Below are 17,773 nucleotides of genomic sequence, written 5' to 3' on the forward strand. Positions count from 1 at the left end.
CTGTGCGGTCTACCTTTGTCCCAGGGAAGGAGATCCCCCACCTGAGCTAACCCCACATATGGTGGAGGATGCGGGCACTTCCTGAGCAAGTGGGAAGATGGAGGAAATAATAAGAGCCTTGCTGCAGGCCAATGCAGCACAACGGGAGACAAATCGCCAGTTTGCGGAGGCCCAAGAAGCAGACCGAGAGCTCCTTAAGCAGGTGGCCCAACACCTATTAGAATTAAAGAAGGAATCTGCAGATCCACTGCCAGTGGAGCAGAAAATGGCGCGGGCCAGCTATGTTTTGCAGAAGATGACACCTGCGGATGATGTGGAGGCCTATCTCACAACTTTTGAAAGGGTTGCTGTTCGGGAAGGATGGAAAAAGGAGCAATGGGCAGGACTGCTTGCACCATTTTTGACAGGTGAATCCCAAAAAGCCTATTATGACCTGGAACCAGGGGATGCCCAGGACTATGAGAAACTGAAGGCTGAGGTCCTTGCACGCCTGGGTGTCACCATTGCAGTCCGGGCTCAGCGGGTGCATCAGTGGCATTTTAGGGCTGACAAACCACCCAGATCTCAGATGTTCGATTTGATACATCTCTCCAAAAAGCGGCTCCAGCCAGAGGTATTGTCAGGCCCTCAGATTGTGGAGCGTGTGGTCATGGACCAATATTTGCATGCACTCCCTGCCACTTTGAGGAAGTGGGTCGGCCGTGGAGACCCTAAATCTGCAAACGAGCTGGTGGACCTGGTGGAGAGATATGCAGCCGCTGAGGACTTTTTTCATTCACCTGGGCCATACCCCAAGGTCACTAGGGGTGGAAAACTATCCGGAGGATCCGGTAAGACTGTTCCATGGGCCAAAGGCTCAGAAAAAAATGATAAGACTATTGTGTCAGATAATGAGACTGTAGGCTTAGGACCTAGAGACTGGCCAAATAGGTCAGGAAGGTCCCCAAAGCCATTTAGAGGTCTAAACACTGAACATATAATCTGTTATCGTTGTCATGCGTTAGGTCATATTGCTGCAAACTGTCCTTTAAATGATGAACCTATGCAATGTGAAAATGCTTATTTAGGAAAACGCATGTCTCTTTTTGCACAGGTGGTATGTACTGCAGCATGTCAGAAACGCATGGAAAAGCAAATGTGTGTGATTGCCATTGATGAAAAGCCATTGTGGAGAAGGAATGTTTGGCCATCAAATGGGCCTTGGAGGCCCTGAAATATTACCTGTTAGGAAGACCGTTCAAGTTGGTTACTGATCATGCCCCGCTCAAATGGATGTGTGATAATAAGGAGAAAAACAGTCGAGTGACAAGGTGGTTTCTCGCGCTACAAGTGTTCAAATTCACAGTGGAACACAGAGCGGGGAAACTGCAAAGTAATGTAGATGCCCTCTCCCGGGTCCATTGTCTGGTTGGGACAGTTGCTCAGCCGCAGGGGCTTGAGCAGAGGGGGGGGATATGTGACAGGATGAACGGCGAGGTGATAGAGGGACGTTATGTGTCACCTCGCATATGCTCATACCTGACCGTTTAGGTGGAGTCCACTCCAGGTTTTCGGGGCCACAGTTAAGCAGGTGGGTCCGGACCAGAGTTTGGGCTCCACTGATGACCACCAACAGGTGGTATAAAGGAGGCAGGGCTAGAGCAAGGAGTTGCTCGTGGCCTGGGACTCAGAGAGGTGTTCTGAGAGAGCTGTGTGTATGGACGATACCTACAAGAAAAGGTTTGCGTTTGTTTTATTTCGGTGACAGGGAGAAGCCCTTCACCTCTGAGAGAGGAAACGCCTTTTGTTTAGTTAGTGCCTGGATGGCAAGGGTTTATTTTCATGTTTTGTTTATTTTCTGCAAACCTTTTAAATAAAGCTGACAACCAGTCAGATTTTGATGTAGACCGCACAGCAGGCTTTCCTTTGTCCCAGGGAAGGAGATCCCCCACCTGAGCTAACCCCACTATATATATATATATATATATATATATATATATATATATATATATATATATATATATTAAAAATTCCATATACTCTTATTGATAAAAATGTCAAAGGTTCAATGGTGGCATGTTAAAAAGTAATGTTCAAGGGTTTAAAGGATAAGTTCACTTTTGTTCACTTTTTTTTCTAAATTCCAGCTCCCCTATGTACCAGTACTTCTTTTGCAGAAATTCAAAAGCTTTCCATTTTTTCTACATACTTGTCAGAGTCCAGATGGCTGTATAATAAAGCATCTCCATTACTTCTGCCTTATTTCCTGCAGAGACTTTAGGTCTTTAGACTTTAGACACAGGAACGAATTGACCAGCTGACCTCATTAGCACACTCCCTGCATCATCTACCCTCCTGCCTCCCACCCACTTCCAGGTGATTACTGTTCTAACTAAACACTCAGATATCGATTTTTTTTTTTTTTGCATAGATCATTCATTTGGCAATATGTGCTGAGAACGTGGATAGAACTGTAGTATTGAAAACAGGAGAATTGTGTTCTGGGTTCTGTACAGCTCACCACACCCTATACAATCTGATTGAACAATCTCCTTTAGATCTACCATCAACTATGTAGTTCAAGGGCCTGCCTGATTGGATACAAATTGAATTTAGTAGATCGGTGGGTCCACCTATTCCTTAGTTCTGGAAAATCTAAAAGAAATTGCTCTCCCACTACTCTATATGTGAATGGGGCCTTAAAGAGAAATTGGTGCATTTACACAGAACAATGAGGCTTCATTTACGTCTGTGTTAACGAATGCATGCCAATCTGCACAGAAAATGCACACTTTGCCCTGCATTTCAGAAATGCGCTGCACCAAAAATCACAGTAAAAAAAGCACCACGCTACACTCTAAAAAATAACAGTTCTGGTTCTTCTATGGGGAGATTGTTGCATTTAGGGCAGCCCATTCAAGTGGATGAGCTGCCTTAGGCGTGACAAGTGAAAATGCTCCAAAACGCCCCCCAAAAAAACCCATGTGGGAATGTGAGTTCTCACTACATGGAGATGTGAACAGGGCCTGACAGCTGAGAGTCTCTGTCCACTCCCTCCTATATACGTGTATAACGATAGCCATACACTATGCAATCTGATTGTGCAATATGTGTACAATTTCTTTTAGATTTCCAAGAACTAAGAAATAGGTGGACCCACCTATCTATGAAATTCACTTTGTATCCAATCAGGCAAGCCCTTGCACTACATAGTTGATGGTAGATCTAAAGGAGATTGTACAATCAGATTGTATAGGGTATGATGAGCTTTACAGAACCCAGAACACAATTCTCCTGTTTTCAGTACTACAGTTCTAGCCACATAGGCTGTCATCTGATCTCTCAGCAGATATTGCCAAATTAATGATCTATGCAAGATGAAGGTTAGCCACTTCAAGTCCGGACCAGGAGCGGACTGACAACTCATGGGGCCCCGGGGCAATAGGGGATCATGGGGCCCCTGTGTCCTCGCCCACACTCAAACCATACCCAAAAAAGCCCATGAAAAGTACCAGGGGCATCTCATGGGGCCCCCTACTGACCCCGGGCCCTCTGGCAGTGCCCGAGTACCCAAATGGTCAGTCCGCCCCTGGTCTGGACACTTTCACTCCCTTCCTGCTCAGGCCACTTTTCAGCTTTCAGCGCTAGCACACTTTGAATGACAATTGCGCGGTCATGCAACACTATACCCATATGAATTTTTTTGAGATAGATACAACTTTATTTTGGTGGTATTTATTCACCACTGAGATTTTATTTTCTATATAAATAAAAAATTCCAAGCATTTAGAAGAAAGTGTTTTTCATTTTGCAAATGAATAATCTTTATTCATAAATCTTGGCAAAAATGTATTCAGCTATCTTTTTATTGAAAAAAAAAATAACCCAAATTAGTTTATAACCAAAAATTATACATTTTCCAAAATTTTGTTTTCATTTTTATTTTATTTTTTTTTATTTATGTTTTTTTCAACGTACTGTCACCCTAGCAGTAACGTGTCACCATGTGACCTCTGTGATCATTCGCAGATTTCACACGTAGTAAGCAATGATGTCAGAAGTGACATCTTGCTTACTACTATTCATGTGATCACTGATTGGCCATGTGACAAGCTGTGACCAATCACAGCTCTCACAATATTTCTCAATGGCTGCAAGAATGCAGCCAGAGAGAAGGAGAAATGATTGCTTTTACAGCCTGATTGGGACCTGGTACAGAGGTCCTGTACAACGATCAGTGCCACGCACTCCTAGGCAGGGAAGTGGGAGGATGCTTATAAATGACCACCCACCCCTGCACTGCTCCCGTCCGGCCGTTTATATACATGGGCCAGACGGGAAGCGGTTAAAGTAGAAAAAAAAAAATCAATGTCTGTGTATTTCGTAAGAACAGTGATCACGGACTGATTGCATTTCATTTAATAATCATGCACCTGGAAGTGGGTGGGAGGCAGGAAGGTAGATGATGCAGGGTGTGTGGTAATGAGGTCTGCTGGTCAATTCCTTCCTGTGTCATGACCTAAAGTCTCTGACATTGAGAAAGGTGTGTAGAAAAACGAAAGCTTTTGAATTTCTGCAAAGTACATTAATGCTATATTGGTACATAGGGGAGCTGGAATTTAGGAAAAAAAAGTGAACAAAAGTGAACTTACCCTTTAATAGTCGAGCTTGCGGTGCACTACATTACCAACAATGCAAATATAATTTAGAAGACAGAAATCATTTTAGCTATACTATTTACAATGTTGATATTAACTATAAGATAGCAATCAACATTTTAGCTACCTTACCTGACCTCGACGTGTCTCACAGTTATGGAGATAACTAAGGTGGTAGATTTTCAGGTTTAAGGAGGCAAAATTTAAATATTTTAAAAACACCTGTAATTACAAAAATATATATATACATATCAGCAAGTTTAAAATAAAATGATGCATGCAGTTTTAATTATGTTGGGTCATTTTATAAATGTTTTCACAAAAGAGTCATACAGCTTTGGGATTTACATAATTTTCCAAATCCAATCCAGTTAGAAAAAGGTGTGCATCTTGGTTTAATCTTGTGTGAATTCTGCGTTGAAACATTTATCGGTAGACCCCTATATTTTGTATTCCAGTAATACTTGTTAAAAGAAAATAAACGCTGCTACTAGGGAAACCCACTGCTGCTAGGGAAACCCACTATAGCAATTCCAAAGCACCAACCCTGCCCAGGCCACCAAAAATGCACATTTGAATAAAATCACATATAAAATGCCTAATGCCAGCAGGTGTGGCATGTTGTATTTGTGCTTTTTTTACATGAAAAACCTGTGATCACAAGTTCTGCAGACTGCTTCTTCATTCCATTAATGAAGGAAAATGTAAAATATCAATTGGATAAAAAAATTAAACCAATCAATGCTTGAACGATATCCACTTACTAGATGTATCTGTTTTCATGAAGATGTTGTGCCAACACCTGCTCTGAATATCTTCTGTATGTCTTGCAATGTCCTGCTTGATACTGTTTTCGACTGAAATCGCTCTACACTAATGTAAAATATGGAATTAAAGGCCTACCTGGAAACTTGCTGGAATTGACCCGGCAATGTCAGAATTCGGATCTGCTTGCCAGGTCATTATTGGAGCTTGTGAAATCTTTGGAGCTAAATAGCTGTGGTCACATAAGTTCTTCAAAATGTACTCATTATTTCATTGTACAGTATGGGTGTCCAATCAGACATTCTGTAACTGCAGCCATTTTTTTTTCCAGTAAGGTGGACACACAAGGACTGATAGAAAAGAAGGAGTGTTCGATTTCCAAAATAATGCACTTTTGATGGTAGATTAAGATGCATTTATTGAGAGTAATGGCAAGTCCATCAAGTCAATGTGTTTTGGGAGAAAAGACTCTCCCTTCTTCAGGGCTGTTGCTGCATCCTATTAAATGGGAAAAATTCCCACATTGGTTATATATTTTCCAGGGGTATTTGATCACCTCAGTTTTTTTAATTTTCTGCTATAAAACATATCCAATAAGAAAAATAAAAAAAAATCTAATTTCTTCATAAATTTAGGACTAAATGTATTCTGCTATATATTTTTGGTACAAAAAAATCCCAGTATGTGTATCTTGATTGGTTGTTGCAAAAGTTATAGCAACTAGAAATGGCGGTATATACACACATGAATTTTTTTAAAATACTAGTAATGATGGCAATCAGCAACTTATAGCGGGACTGCAATATTGCGACAGACAGTCTGACACTAACTGACACTTTGTGGGAACCAGTGACACTAATACAGTGATCAGTGCAAAAATATACACTGTCACTATATTAATGACACTGACTGGGAAAGGGTTAAACATCTGGGGCTATAAAAGGGTTAGCTGTGTGCCTAGCTATGTGATTTGTGTACTGTGTTAGGTGTTTTTTACTAGGCAATCTGCTAGATTTTATTACCAGAATAAAATCTAGTAGATCGCTGCTGACAGAACACAGCCCTGCCTTGTTTACATAGGCAGAGCTGTATTCTGTCAGTCTCTTTGGCGATAAATGCGTGTCTGCACCAGGGGCGGACTTACAACTCATGGGGCCCTCGGGCAATAGGGCATCATGGGGCCCCTGTGTCCTTGTCCAAACTCAAAAAAGCCTATGAAAAAGGTACCAGGGGTATCTCATGGGGCCCCCTACTGAACCCGGGCCCTCGGGCAGCACCCGAGTTTCCAAATGGTCAGTCCACCCCTGGTCTGCACTCATCCATTAGCTGGCACCTGTTGATTGGCTTCTGCATTGTCCAATCACAACAGAAAGGGAGCTCCGGTGGCATGCATGCCCCTATGGCGGACGTGCAAAATCATGTTTATATACTTGTATTTGCACAGAACGTCCGCCCTGCAGCAGTAAATCTGCTATAGGGTGGACTTAAAGTGGTTAAGCTGTGTCTCTGCACTTCCTGTTTGCCAGATTATTGTGCTCTCTCCAGCCAATATCTTGTTCTTGTCTTTCCTGCTGCCATCCATATCTTTGTTATCACTAGTTACTGACCTTTGGCTTGTTCCTTGACTACTGTACACCTCTACCTGATCCCAACCTGCAACTACTTGTTACTGATCTTTGGCTTTTTTACTGACTTTTACTGTTGGAATCTTACCTGCTATATGCCCTACTGGACCCCAGCTTGCTCACCTCCTGGTGGAGCAATCCTGAGGACCTTGACCTGATACTAACAAGCAACTAAACCCATCTCCACCATCAGGAGCTCTGGTGAACACCAGTTAGTACTTAGACTCTGCACCAATCTTTCTGGTCACTGGGAGTCCCTATACTAATATAGCTACAGGTCTCTGAGCCCGATTCCTGATTGTAACAGTGATGCTGGGGGTAATGGTATTAGAAGAGAGTGGCAGGAGATACTGGAGGAAGAATCTGTGGCCATTTAAGCAAAAACTGAGCAAATCTTGGTGCTATCGGGGTGAGAAAGGATTGGTCTAGCTTCTAACCTATAAACAGTATACATAGCCTATAAACCAGTACTGTATTATTTTTATATTTATTGTTATTTAATTGTAGATTTGGAACCCTATCTTTTAAGCCCCGCCCTCTTTAAGAATCAAATTCTGCTAGGAGCGCAAAACACACTGTGATTGACCCTGCTCCTACTCCATCCCCAATCTCAGGAATTCTGATTTCCAAAAGTTCCCAGGCAAGATAATATGCTACTCCACAATAAAACATATATACATATTATACTCCTAGTAATAGCACCCTAGAGCTAAAATTCTGGCATTAGAGAAAGGATACTTGTTTCTTGTGAATGTATTCAATTTCATTACAGGTAAGAAAGAACATTCTCTGAGCCATAACTTGGATTTTAATAAATTAAAATAATCTTGTTCATATTGACAGGTGACAGCAGCTACAGTGTGATCACAGGGAGATCTGCATAATTTCCAACATAGTTTCATAGGAAGATATTCCTAGCACATGGAGCACTTTATCATTCTGTACTGTACATGCATGTCTTATATATTGTTTTTGTCAGTTGCACCGCTGTACCCTCAGAGTAATGAATGTCATCCATTTCATTGCAGCTAGTTGGGGGCTAATCTCTTTGCAATGTGTATTTTTTTTCTGAATGGAATGTTTGTGTAATTTGCACCTGCCCATATAGTTACTGAATAAGATCATAAGCATCTGCTTATTTAAATATTATCACATTAGTATGACTTTCATGCAATGTAGCAGAATGGTAAAGCTCAAATTGAACATAGGACACCTTTATGCATTGCACGCAGGGGGGAAGGAACTTTTTGCATTACCTGAACAATAAGAAAAAAATAAGATGAGTTGATAAGGGTTTAAATTAGTATAACAAGAAGTTTTTCACGAGTTTACAATTGTTAATAATTCTATTGACAATACATTCACTTACATGAGCATTTTCATTTTTTCTTTTTGAGTGATGACAATTAAAGGGTATAGATTGGTCTGTTTATTGCATAGTACTACGCAGCACTGATTTTATTTATTTTTATTTATTTAACCCCTTCACGCCTAAGGGTAAAACAAATCTTAAAGCCTAAGTAAAATTTTACAATGTTGACATGTGTTAGTAAAACAGAACAGGTCATCACAACCACTTTGTACATCCAGGTGAATTATACCTTGTTTTTTTCAGGACAAATGGGTCTTTTATTTTGGTGGTAAATGGTAATGGATATCTCCTGATTTTTGTTTTATTATCAAAGGAAAACTGGCTAAAAATAGTAAAAAAAAAAAATATATTTTTTAATTTAGCTGTGTGTTTCTTGTTACTACCATAACTTGCCACCAAAGAACAACCCAAAATAAATTCTCCAGCTCTTGACAATCGCAGCGATACAATATACAGTTGTGTTCAAAATAATAGCAGTGTGTTGAAAATAGTGAATAAAGCTCAAAATCCTTCTAATAGCTTTTATTTCCATACACACAAATGCATTGGGAACACTACACATTCTATTCCAAATCAAAACATGAAGAAAAATATATCACATTTGTGTTGTTCCTCTAAAACAATTGAAGAAAAGTGAATATTAGACTGTTCAAAAAAATAGCAGTGTTTGTATTCTTCTTTACAAACTCAAACATTCACTATATAAACTGAAAAATATTTGAAGATTTTGCTTTCCTTTGAATCACTTAATGAATATTTAGTTGTATAAGCACTGTTTCTGAGAACTGCTGTACATCTGTGTTACATGGAGTCAACCAACTTCTGGCACCTGTGAACAGGTATTCCAGCCCAGGATGGTTGGACTACATTCCACAGTTCTTCTCTATTTCTTGGTTTTGCCTCAGAAACTGCATTTTTCATGTCACCCCACAAGTTTTCTATTGGATTAAGTTCCGGGGATTGGGCTGGCCACTCCATAACGTCAATCTTGTTGGTCTAGAACCAAGATGTTGCACGTTTACTGGTGTGTTTGGGGTCGTTGTCTTGTTGGAACACCCATTTCAAGGGCATTTCCTCTTGAGCATAAGGCAGCATGACCTCTTCAAGTATTCTGATGTATTCAAACTGTTCCATGATCCCTGGTATGCGATAAATAGGCCCAATACCGTAGTATGAGAAACATCCCCATATCATGATGCTTGCGCAACCATGCTTCACTGTCTTCACAGTGTACTGTGGCTTGAATTCAGTGTTTGGGGGTCGTCTGACAAACTGTCTCCAGCCACTAGACCCAAAAAGAACAATCTTACTTTCATCAGTCCACAAAATGTTGCGCCATTTCTCTTTAGGCCAGTCAATGTGCTCTTTGGCAAATTGTAACCTCTTCAGCACGTCTTTTTTTCAACAGTGGGACTTTGCGGGGGCTTCTTGCAGATAGCTTGGCTTCACATAGGCGTCTTCTAATTGTAACAGTGCTCACAGGTAACTTTAGACCTTTTTTGATCTTCCTGGAGCTGATTGTTGGCTGAGTCCTTGCCATTTTGGCTATTCTTCTATCCATTCGAATGGTAGTTTTTCGCTTTCTTCCACGTCTTTCAGGTTTTGGTTGCCATTTTAAAGCATTTGCGATCATTTTAGCTGAGCAGCCTATCATTTTCTGCACTTCTTTATATGTTTTCCCCTCTCCAATCAACTTTTTAATCAAGGTACGCTGTTCTTCTGAACAATGTCTGGAACGACCCATTTTCCTCAGAATTTCAGAGAGAAATGCACTGTAACCAGCATGTACAACATTTGCTGCCTTCCTTCCTTAAAAAAGGGCAATAATTGCCACCTGTGTTTCAAAGAATGAATGACCTCACTAATAGAACTTCACACTGCTATTATTTTGAACATGCCCCTTTCAATTAGTGATTCAATTACACAGAATCAGCAGCATGCATGTCATGACTGTTGGGTCTGTTGGATTTCTATTACTCTACTACACCTGCTAGTAAATTATTTGCCATGTAGAAATATCATTTCTACCAAAAACAGTGATTGATCAGGTTAGTGATGTCTGACTGCTATTATTTTGAACACAACTGTATGTGTATGGTTAGTTGTTGTTTGTACCTGTAGTATGGCCCAGAAACAATAGTGCGCATTTTGTTTTTCGTTTTTTTTACCTAAAACACACTGACATTAACTGACATTGAAACCAATAAAAAAAAAAAATCCTGATCTTTGACCATGACCTTTGACCTCTGACCTTGACCCAAACACTAACCCTGGAATTCAACTACATCAAACCTTGATCTAGGTATTTTTTCTATATTTTTTCTTTTATTTATTAATATTTATTTATCTTTTTTTTCCAAACTTTTTTTTCTTTCTACAAGGAGAGAGATAGATACAATGTATCTCTCTCCTCCTTTCAAAGAGAAAAAAAAAACAAGGGGGGCAGGCTTCACAGTGACTTATCACTGTGATAGCCAGTCAGAGGGTATCACAGCAATCATGTGACCCAGAATAGGGAGTCCCGGGTCCAGATCATTAGAACAGGACCCGGGGTTCTCAGTGACACCCCTGTCTTTGTGCTGAGAGCATGCTGTGTGGTGCGCTCCCAGCACAAAGACAAGTACGCAAATATGCAACCTCACGGAAAAAAGCCCAGTTCTGTGAGTCCGCATATTTGTGTGACGTCAGCGTCAAGGGATTAACTTGTGGGAACACATGAGTGTGTGCAGCAGTACATAAAGTATACATATATTCAGGAGTGGAATTATAGGAGTGATTGCACTTGGGTATTTAGTGGTTGATTCTTTGATTTAATGCAAATGCCATCCAACATTACTGTGGTGACCTGGAGATATCTTTTGCAAGGAAATGTTAATTATTTTAAGAATATTTTTTTTTTCTTCTGTTTTTTACACTTTTTAAAACAATTTTTTAACACACTGATCCAGACCCCCCCCCCTTCCGCATGCAGATGTGCAACGGCAGATTGCTTCTAAGAGCAATCTGCCAGCAGCAAATCACTATAGCAGTCACCTACTGCTGTTGAGAGAGACTGAACAGAGCTGCAACAGCTCTGTCCCAGCCTCCATAATGACACTAAGTGCAGTGACATCACATTTGACATCACTACACTCCAGATGTAAATGCAAATGTGATCTGCAGAAGCATCGGAAGCACACAAGATAATTGTTCCAGCTGCTGGGCTTAGTGCTGAATGCTGGCTGTCACTGAACCCCTGCAGGGAAAAGCAGAAGCTGCTGATTCCTGCTGACTCTGGTGCGGTTTTAAAATGACATATGGGACTCGAATGGGTAATTTTGGCATTAGTACCTATTCCCCATGGCAATACCTGGCTTCTCATGCCTTTTTTTAGACAATAGATAGCGTATTAACCCTACAAATGGCCAGAATAGAATAAAAAGATTGGTGCTCAATAGACTTCAATTAGATTTTCCACAAAATTTGAACTTTGAGCAAGATTCACAGAACTGTTTGTGATCCAAAAACTGAGCACATTAGCTCACCCTTATCCAGCAGGAGGCAGTGGCAGCACTGCTGCTGATATCCACTCCCTGCTGAACATGTGATAGAATGTATAGAAATGTTTTCTCTGGCCAAATCACTGTTCAAATTCTGGTCATCAGCCCAACAACTGATTAAACTATTGTCCTGTCCACTTAAAATGAAGGTATCATTTTAGATATTAGAAACACAGTTGGTGGTTGGTATAACACGTAGGTGGCATACCTATTTTGGAAAAAAACATGCAATGTAATTTAATTTGACATAAAAGATGAAAACATTTTCAGCATAAACTTTAATACTTACATTTTCATCATATTTCGTAAAGAACGGTCCATCGGTCTTGTTGACTGCCATAATAACAGCAACAACATCTTTTCCATTCATAATCGGTGTAGCCAGTATATTTTTTGTTTTGTAATCTGTAAGCTCATCTGCAAATCTGCTGTAAGTGGTGGCCTGCGCCAAGACATTTTGACAATTAGTAAAATAAATAATTTGTTTTACACATTTAGAAAAGGTAAATATCATGTTATACATGCATTGTCTGTTTATAAAGGAGAAATTCTGGTGCACAGAGGTGAGATTATTCCAACATGATACAATATGGATTATGAGCAATATGAATAATATCAGATGCCTGCAAGGCAAATGAGGTGTGTATATGTAACTGTTATACGTATACCTCTGTGCTGAAAACAAGTACGCATTGAATGTAAATTAACACTGTTAAAAGAATAATTCATATAATGTCCATAGACATAATCAAGACTTTAAAAAGTCTCTGGGACACTGGGTGTCAGATAACGGCAGCCATCCTATAGAGCAAAGCCAACTCTACATGCAAAAAAGAGAAGAACTCAGTTGTGAGGCGCGCTGTGGTGTGCCCAGTCACTCAGCAGGGGGTGGTGTAGAGCGGCGGTCACTGTGTCACCATGCGGTAATACGCACACATAGCTCCACACTGTCCCAGCTCACATCCATGGCACCCTAGGTGTATGACTGGCAGTACCTGCAGGATGGAGAGGAGTGGCCACATTCCTCTACACAGATGAGCTTGTCATTTTCTTGCCTCTTGTGTTTATTAAATACAGCATCCAATTACTGCCCTTAGCTAGTACCTCCTGTTTTTCTCTTTTTGCATTGTCTGTTTGTCTTTAATAATTTTGTCCCAATCTCACATTGTAGCTAGAGGATGCTCTATGTAGTCACTCCCATCCTTTTTCTTCATGCTTTAGCCTCCATTGACCACATCTATTGTATTCTACTGAAAATAGACAGTATGATTTTTTTTTTACAGTAACTACCTGATGTTTATCTGTTATGATCTGCACAAGTTTTTGGACTAAAACGTTCTACAATCTGCAAGATGTCATTTGGGTCGAGTCACTGTCAGCCAAGCTACAAAAAGTTGTCACACCACAACTGGATCATTTATAAAGATCACACTTTCAGTGCTTAGATTATAAAGATCACACTTTCAGTGCTTAGATTGCAGAAGCAGAACAGTAAAGCTTACATTTAAGCAGCTAAAACTTTTAATCTGCTCCCCATTAACCATCCAAGTAAATCGAGGAAAAAATGTGTTATTTTTGAATTCATTTATGCTCATATAAATGGCTAAAGTATTTCCCACAATAGTAATAGTATGTGTGCCCTAAAATTTGCCAAGATAATGATAACACTTGTTATTGCTGTGTCCCTACTGGGGATATTTCCCCTCACTTCTTGTTTAGGAGATGGTGCTTCCTGGGACAGGACATTAGGGGAAATTCTAAAATGTGCGGCAGACAATAAGAAAAACCTGACTTAATCTCAAACTCTTTCCACAAGAGTGGAATTGAAAGAAAATGTTTAGTTTCTAAAGGTTGTAATTACTGGTACATTATTATGTATGTAAATACAATAAATTAGTGTCATGCTCCACTAATAAACATATATAAAAAAATATATATAATCTTTCAAAACTTATAAGTATCATCCAAAATTTGTATATCTTTTCTGAAAAAATTAAAATTTATACATAATGTCCATATTTCATCCGTGACCATACACTCCTTCAAAGTATTGTGCAGAAATCGACTAGTCCTTGATTCACCTCTAATGTTTTGCCATACCAACCACACGTGCACCTTCACCAGTTGAGCTCTCACCTGGTAAATATGACCAAACCATTAAGTGAGGTCATAAATAGCTTGTGTGTCACTTAAGTGGACTGTGGCTGGATGGGATTGTTATTCTAAAGGGTTTGGATCCCTTCACTTCTTTAGTGATCTTCCTCCGTTGGTCCATGTGCCATAAGAAATAAGCAGAACATAGTGCCTTATGCTCTTCTAATACATGAATGTATTGAACAATCTGTAACCTCCTGTCGAGATTACATTCATGTATTAAGAGGATAAGACACTATGTTCTGATTACTTGTTATGGTACACGGACCAATGGAGGAAGATCACTAAAGAAGTGAGGGAATCCAAACCCTTTAGTATAACAATCCATCCAGCCACAGTCCACTTAAGTGACACAAGCTATTTATGACCTCACTTAATGGTTTGGTCATATTTACCAGGTGAGAGCACAACTGGTGAAGGTGCGTGTATGGTTGTTATGACAACATATTAGAGGTGAACCAAGGACTAGTCAATTTGTCCACAATACTTTGAAGGAGTGTATGGTCATGGATGAAATATGGACACTGTTTTAATTTAAATTTTTTTGGAAGAGATATACAAATTTTGGAAGAGACTTAAAATTTTGGAGATTATATATATTTTTTATATATGTTTATTAGTGAAGCGCAACACAAATTTATTGTATTTGCATATTGATAACACATTTGTATGGGTATGTGTATGCTGTAAGTGATCTACTATTTTCACCTATTTTTTGGCAGTATTAATTGTATAGGTTGCCATAGCAGCTCACAAGATTTTATTTATAATTTTGGCATTATTATGTATGTGTAAGCTCATAGTAAGAAGACAGAAGAACATTTTTCTCTATGCAGAGATTCACAACGTCTGTACACATTATCTGTATTGCTCACTTGGTTTCCCCTCCTTCTTGGATAGCATCTTGTTTTGGAACTTCTACAAGTCAAGGCTAGGATGTTGACAATGGTGCTGGATATAGAACCTTGTTAAAAAGGCCTTAATGTACCACCTCTGCATCTTGGAGCTCATTACCATCTTCTTTAAGCTTGGCAAAAAAGCTGTGCACACTGCTGTCGGATGTGTCTATCATGAGGTGAGCAAGTAAACATCTCTACTTTGCCCTAACCCTGTCACCCCAGAAATATAAGTGGGATGCATAGAAAAAATCTGCCATCTTTCTTTCCATAAGTGATCTTTAATGCAGAAAGTAAGGTGCCCTTATGCTCAGATGTTGGCATAAAACACCTAACCCAAAGTATGAGTCCAAATACAATTTGTTTTCCAAAAAAAAAACCCAATAGGGTTGATTTACTAAAAGTAGAGAGTGCAAAATCTAGTGCATCTCTGCAGAGAAACCGATCAGCTGCCAGTTTTTTTTGTCAATGCTTAATTGAACAAGCTGAAGTTAGAAGCTGATTGGTTATCATGCAGAGCTGCATCAGATTTTGTACTCTCCAGTTTTAGTAAATCAACCCCAATATGTACAACATTCCAAGGGTCATAATGTTTCCCTTTCTTCAGGACTTCTCATATACCAATACATATAATAATTGAATTCAGCAAAATCGTTGTGGAGAAGATAATCGAATGAGTCCATTCTTCGTACTCGTTGTTACATCACAAGCCCTGATAAAGGGAGTAGCTCCTTAAATGTGTTGGATACACATACAGCATACTTATATACATATACATGCATGAAATGCAACTTCACATTTGGGCTCTCTTAGTTGTCTCTGCAGCCTCAGTCTAAAGTGTTCTTGCAGAACCTATAATACTGCAAGCTGCCTTCCTAGTGCTTAATGCACTTTGAGACACTTAACTCCATGTGAATCTTTGGGCATTAGCTCAGGAGTTTTAAGTAGTCTGCAGTAATCATTTTACTATAATCAGCAATGTACTAGGTTTTTCAGTAACAACCATTATTCCAACTATGCCATGTCTTTTCACTTGCAAAATGGCAGCATGCATGATATTGCCATGTTCATTTAAATACCATTGTTGGGAATGCTCAAAATCTGTATAGCACAGTTCTTAGTGGACTTGGTACATTGTAAAATACACAGCCAATCTACTGTTATTATCTAGTCCCTACAGTCTAATAGAAAGTATGCTGACAATTCATGGCAAACCAGTATAAAAAGTATATTTAAAGTCCTTGCAGGCGCTGCAAGAAAAGTATATTGTCCAGTCTTTGCTATTCAAGTAGGTTTCCACTTTGCTTTCCCAATGCGTATTCATAACCTTAAAAAGCTAATACTGGGCCTTATTAGTTAAAATGTTTTTAAAGAACTTTCCGTGTCAATCAACTGGATGGTCTAGGTAACAAAGGTCCATTTTGACTTACATCTGCACCCTACATTAATAAATTATTTTGTGTAAGTACTTAAAGATCTTTTCATTTTCTTTGCCTAATGTGTATACAACAAAGTCATGACATTTGTTCTTGGCTTGTATTCCTGCTCTATTTCCATGCCTAATATTTGACTGCTGACAAAGTAGGTCAGTCCTGTGGCATCTTTTTCTATATAGAAAACATAAGGCTCAATTCACTTAGATATTTTGAGCAATGAAAACTGAAAATAATGATCATTATATCAAATATCACATGCTTTAAATTGAATTGAGTCTACAACCTATGTGTAACAGCCAAAGTGCATCAGAATATCTACTGTTTTACAACCCTGTTCTCCTGGACTTTAGAGATTAATTAAACATTTATATGTATATGTTAATAGTTAAGCAAATGTGTTAAATGTTTATAAGAAGATTAAATGTCCAAATACAACAGTGCAATATCACATCTTTATGTGTGAGTGTGCGTATGTGAGTATGTATACAAAAACAGCTACTGTCTTTGAATATACAGACTAGAAAAGAACATACCTCACACACATCCTTAATGTTAATGGTCTTCTTTGTATGAGCAACATGTCCTACAACTCCAATATCCAGAGGAAACACAATCTCACTATCAGGTGGTACAAGGCAGTCCTCCAGTTTACTATGCTCGTTGACATTGAAAAGCCTTGTAGCTAACTCTGGAGTTCCATTTCTTTGCCTGTACATAAAAAGACTACAGCGATCTGCATGAATTAGAGTGCTGATTCTCCTTAGAGTCTTGAATACGACCTTCTCCATGTTTATACTTTCTTGCATATCCTTAACAAGTTCAAACAGAATTTCACTTTCTTCCACTTGAACAAGTTCTCGAAAAGTAGCAAAATCCACAGCGAGGTCTTTACGGCCAACGGCGGCCGTTATCGTCTCTGGTTTTAATTTCTTCTGAAAGTATCTTTCTGTGAAGTTGGGATTGTTTTCCAGAAAGGCCAACACATCCTCTTTTTTCAGACTCATGGTGAAATTTTAAATTAAAATAAAATCAGTAGTCAAAAATCAGGTAATTGCCTTGCGTAACAATATAAGAAATATTGATATACTTTATGAAGTCCAGCCTGGAGCTCGCCGGTTATCATGAGAATGAGTCAACTGTGTATTAATCTCACTGTGAACAGCAAAGCGTATTCTTAATAATGCTGAAGGTGAGTCTCGAGGAGGACAGAGCTGCTCAAGCAAACCAGATCAGGTGACTCACCCTAAATCTTTCAATCATCCCCTGTCATTTCCTATAGAGACATATAGATATGTATTTTTGTACATGTATTATGCTTTAAATGTATAACATTGTGCTTTAATTTCTCA

The 17,773-nt window shown here is 39.3% G+C and overlaps 1 protein-coding gene across 1 annotated transcript in view; it reads right to left on the bottom strand.

The window, feature by feature from the left end:
• The window catches only part of PDE6B (phosphodiesterase 6B), a 96,323-nt gene extending 78,859 nt beyond the window's left edge, over nucleotides 1-17,464 (bottom strand). The window contains exons 1-3 of the mRNA XM_089670125.1: nucleotides 16,958-17,464; nucleotides 12,228-12,380; nucleotides 4,770-4,859 (exon numbers count right to left, since the gene is read on the bottom strand). Coding sequence (XP_089526251.1) covers nucleotides 4,770-4,859; nucleotides 12,228-12,380; nucleotides 16,958-17,428 — 714 coding nt within the window. The 5' untranslated portion in view covers nucleotides 17,429-17,464. The remainder of the gene's footprint in view (nucleotides 1-4,769; nucleotides 4,860-12,227; nucleotides 12,381-16,957) is intronic.
• Between the last annotated feature and the right edge of the window lie 309 nt (nucleotides 17,465-17,773).

This window comes from Staurois parvus, unplaced genomic scaffold (assembly GCF_062004578.1).
Source record: "Staurois parvus isolate SC_StPar_1 unplaced genomic scaffold, SC_StPar_1.0 ptg000086l, whole genome shotgun sequence".
Taxonomy (NCBI): Eukaryota; Metazoa; Chordata; class Amphibia; order Anura; family Ranidae; genus Staurois; species Staurois parvus.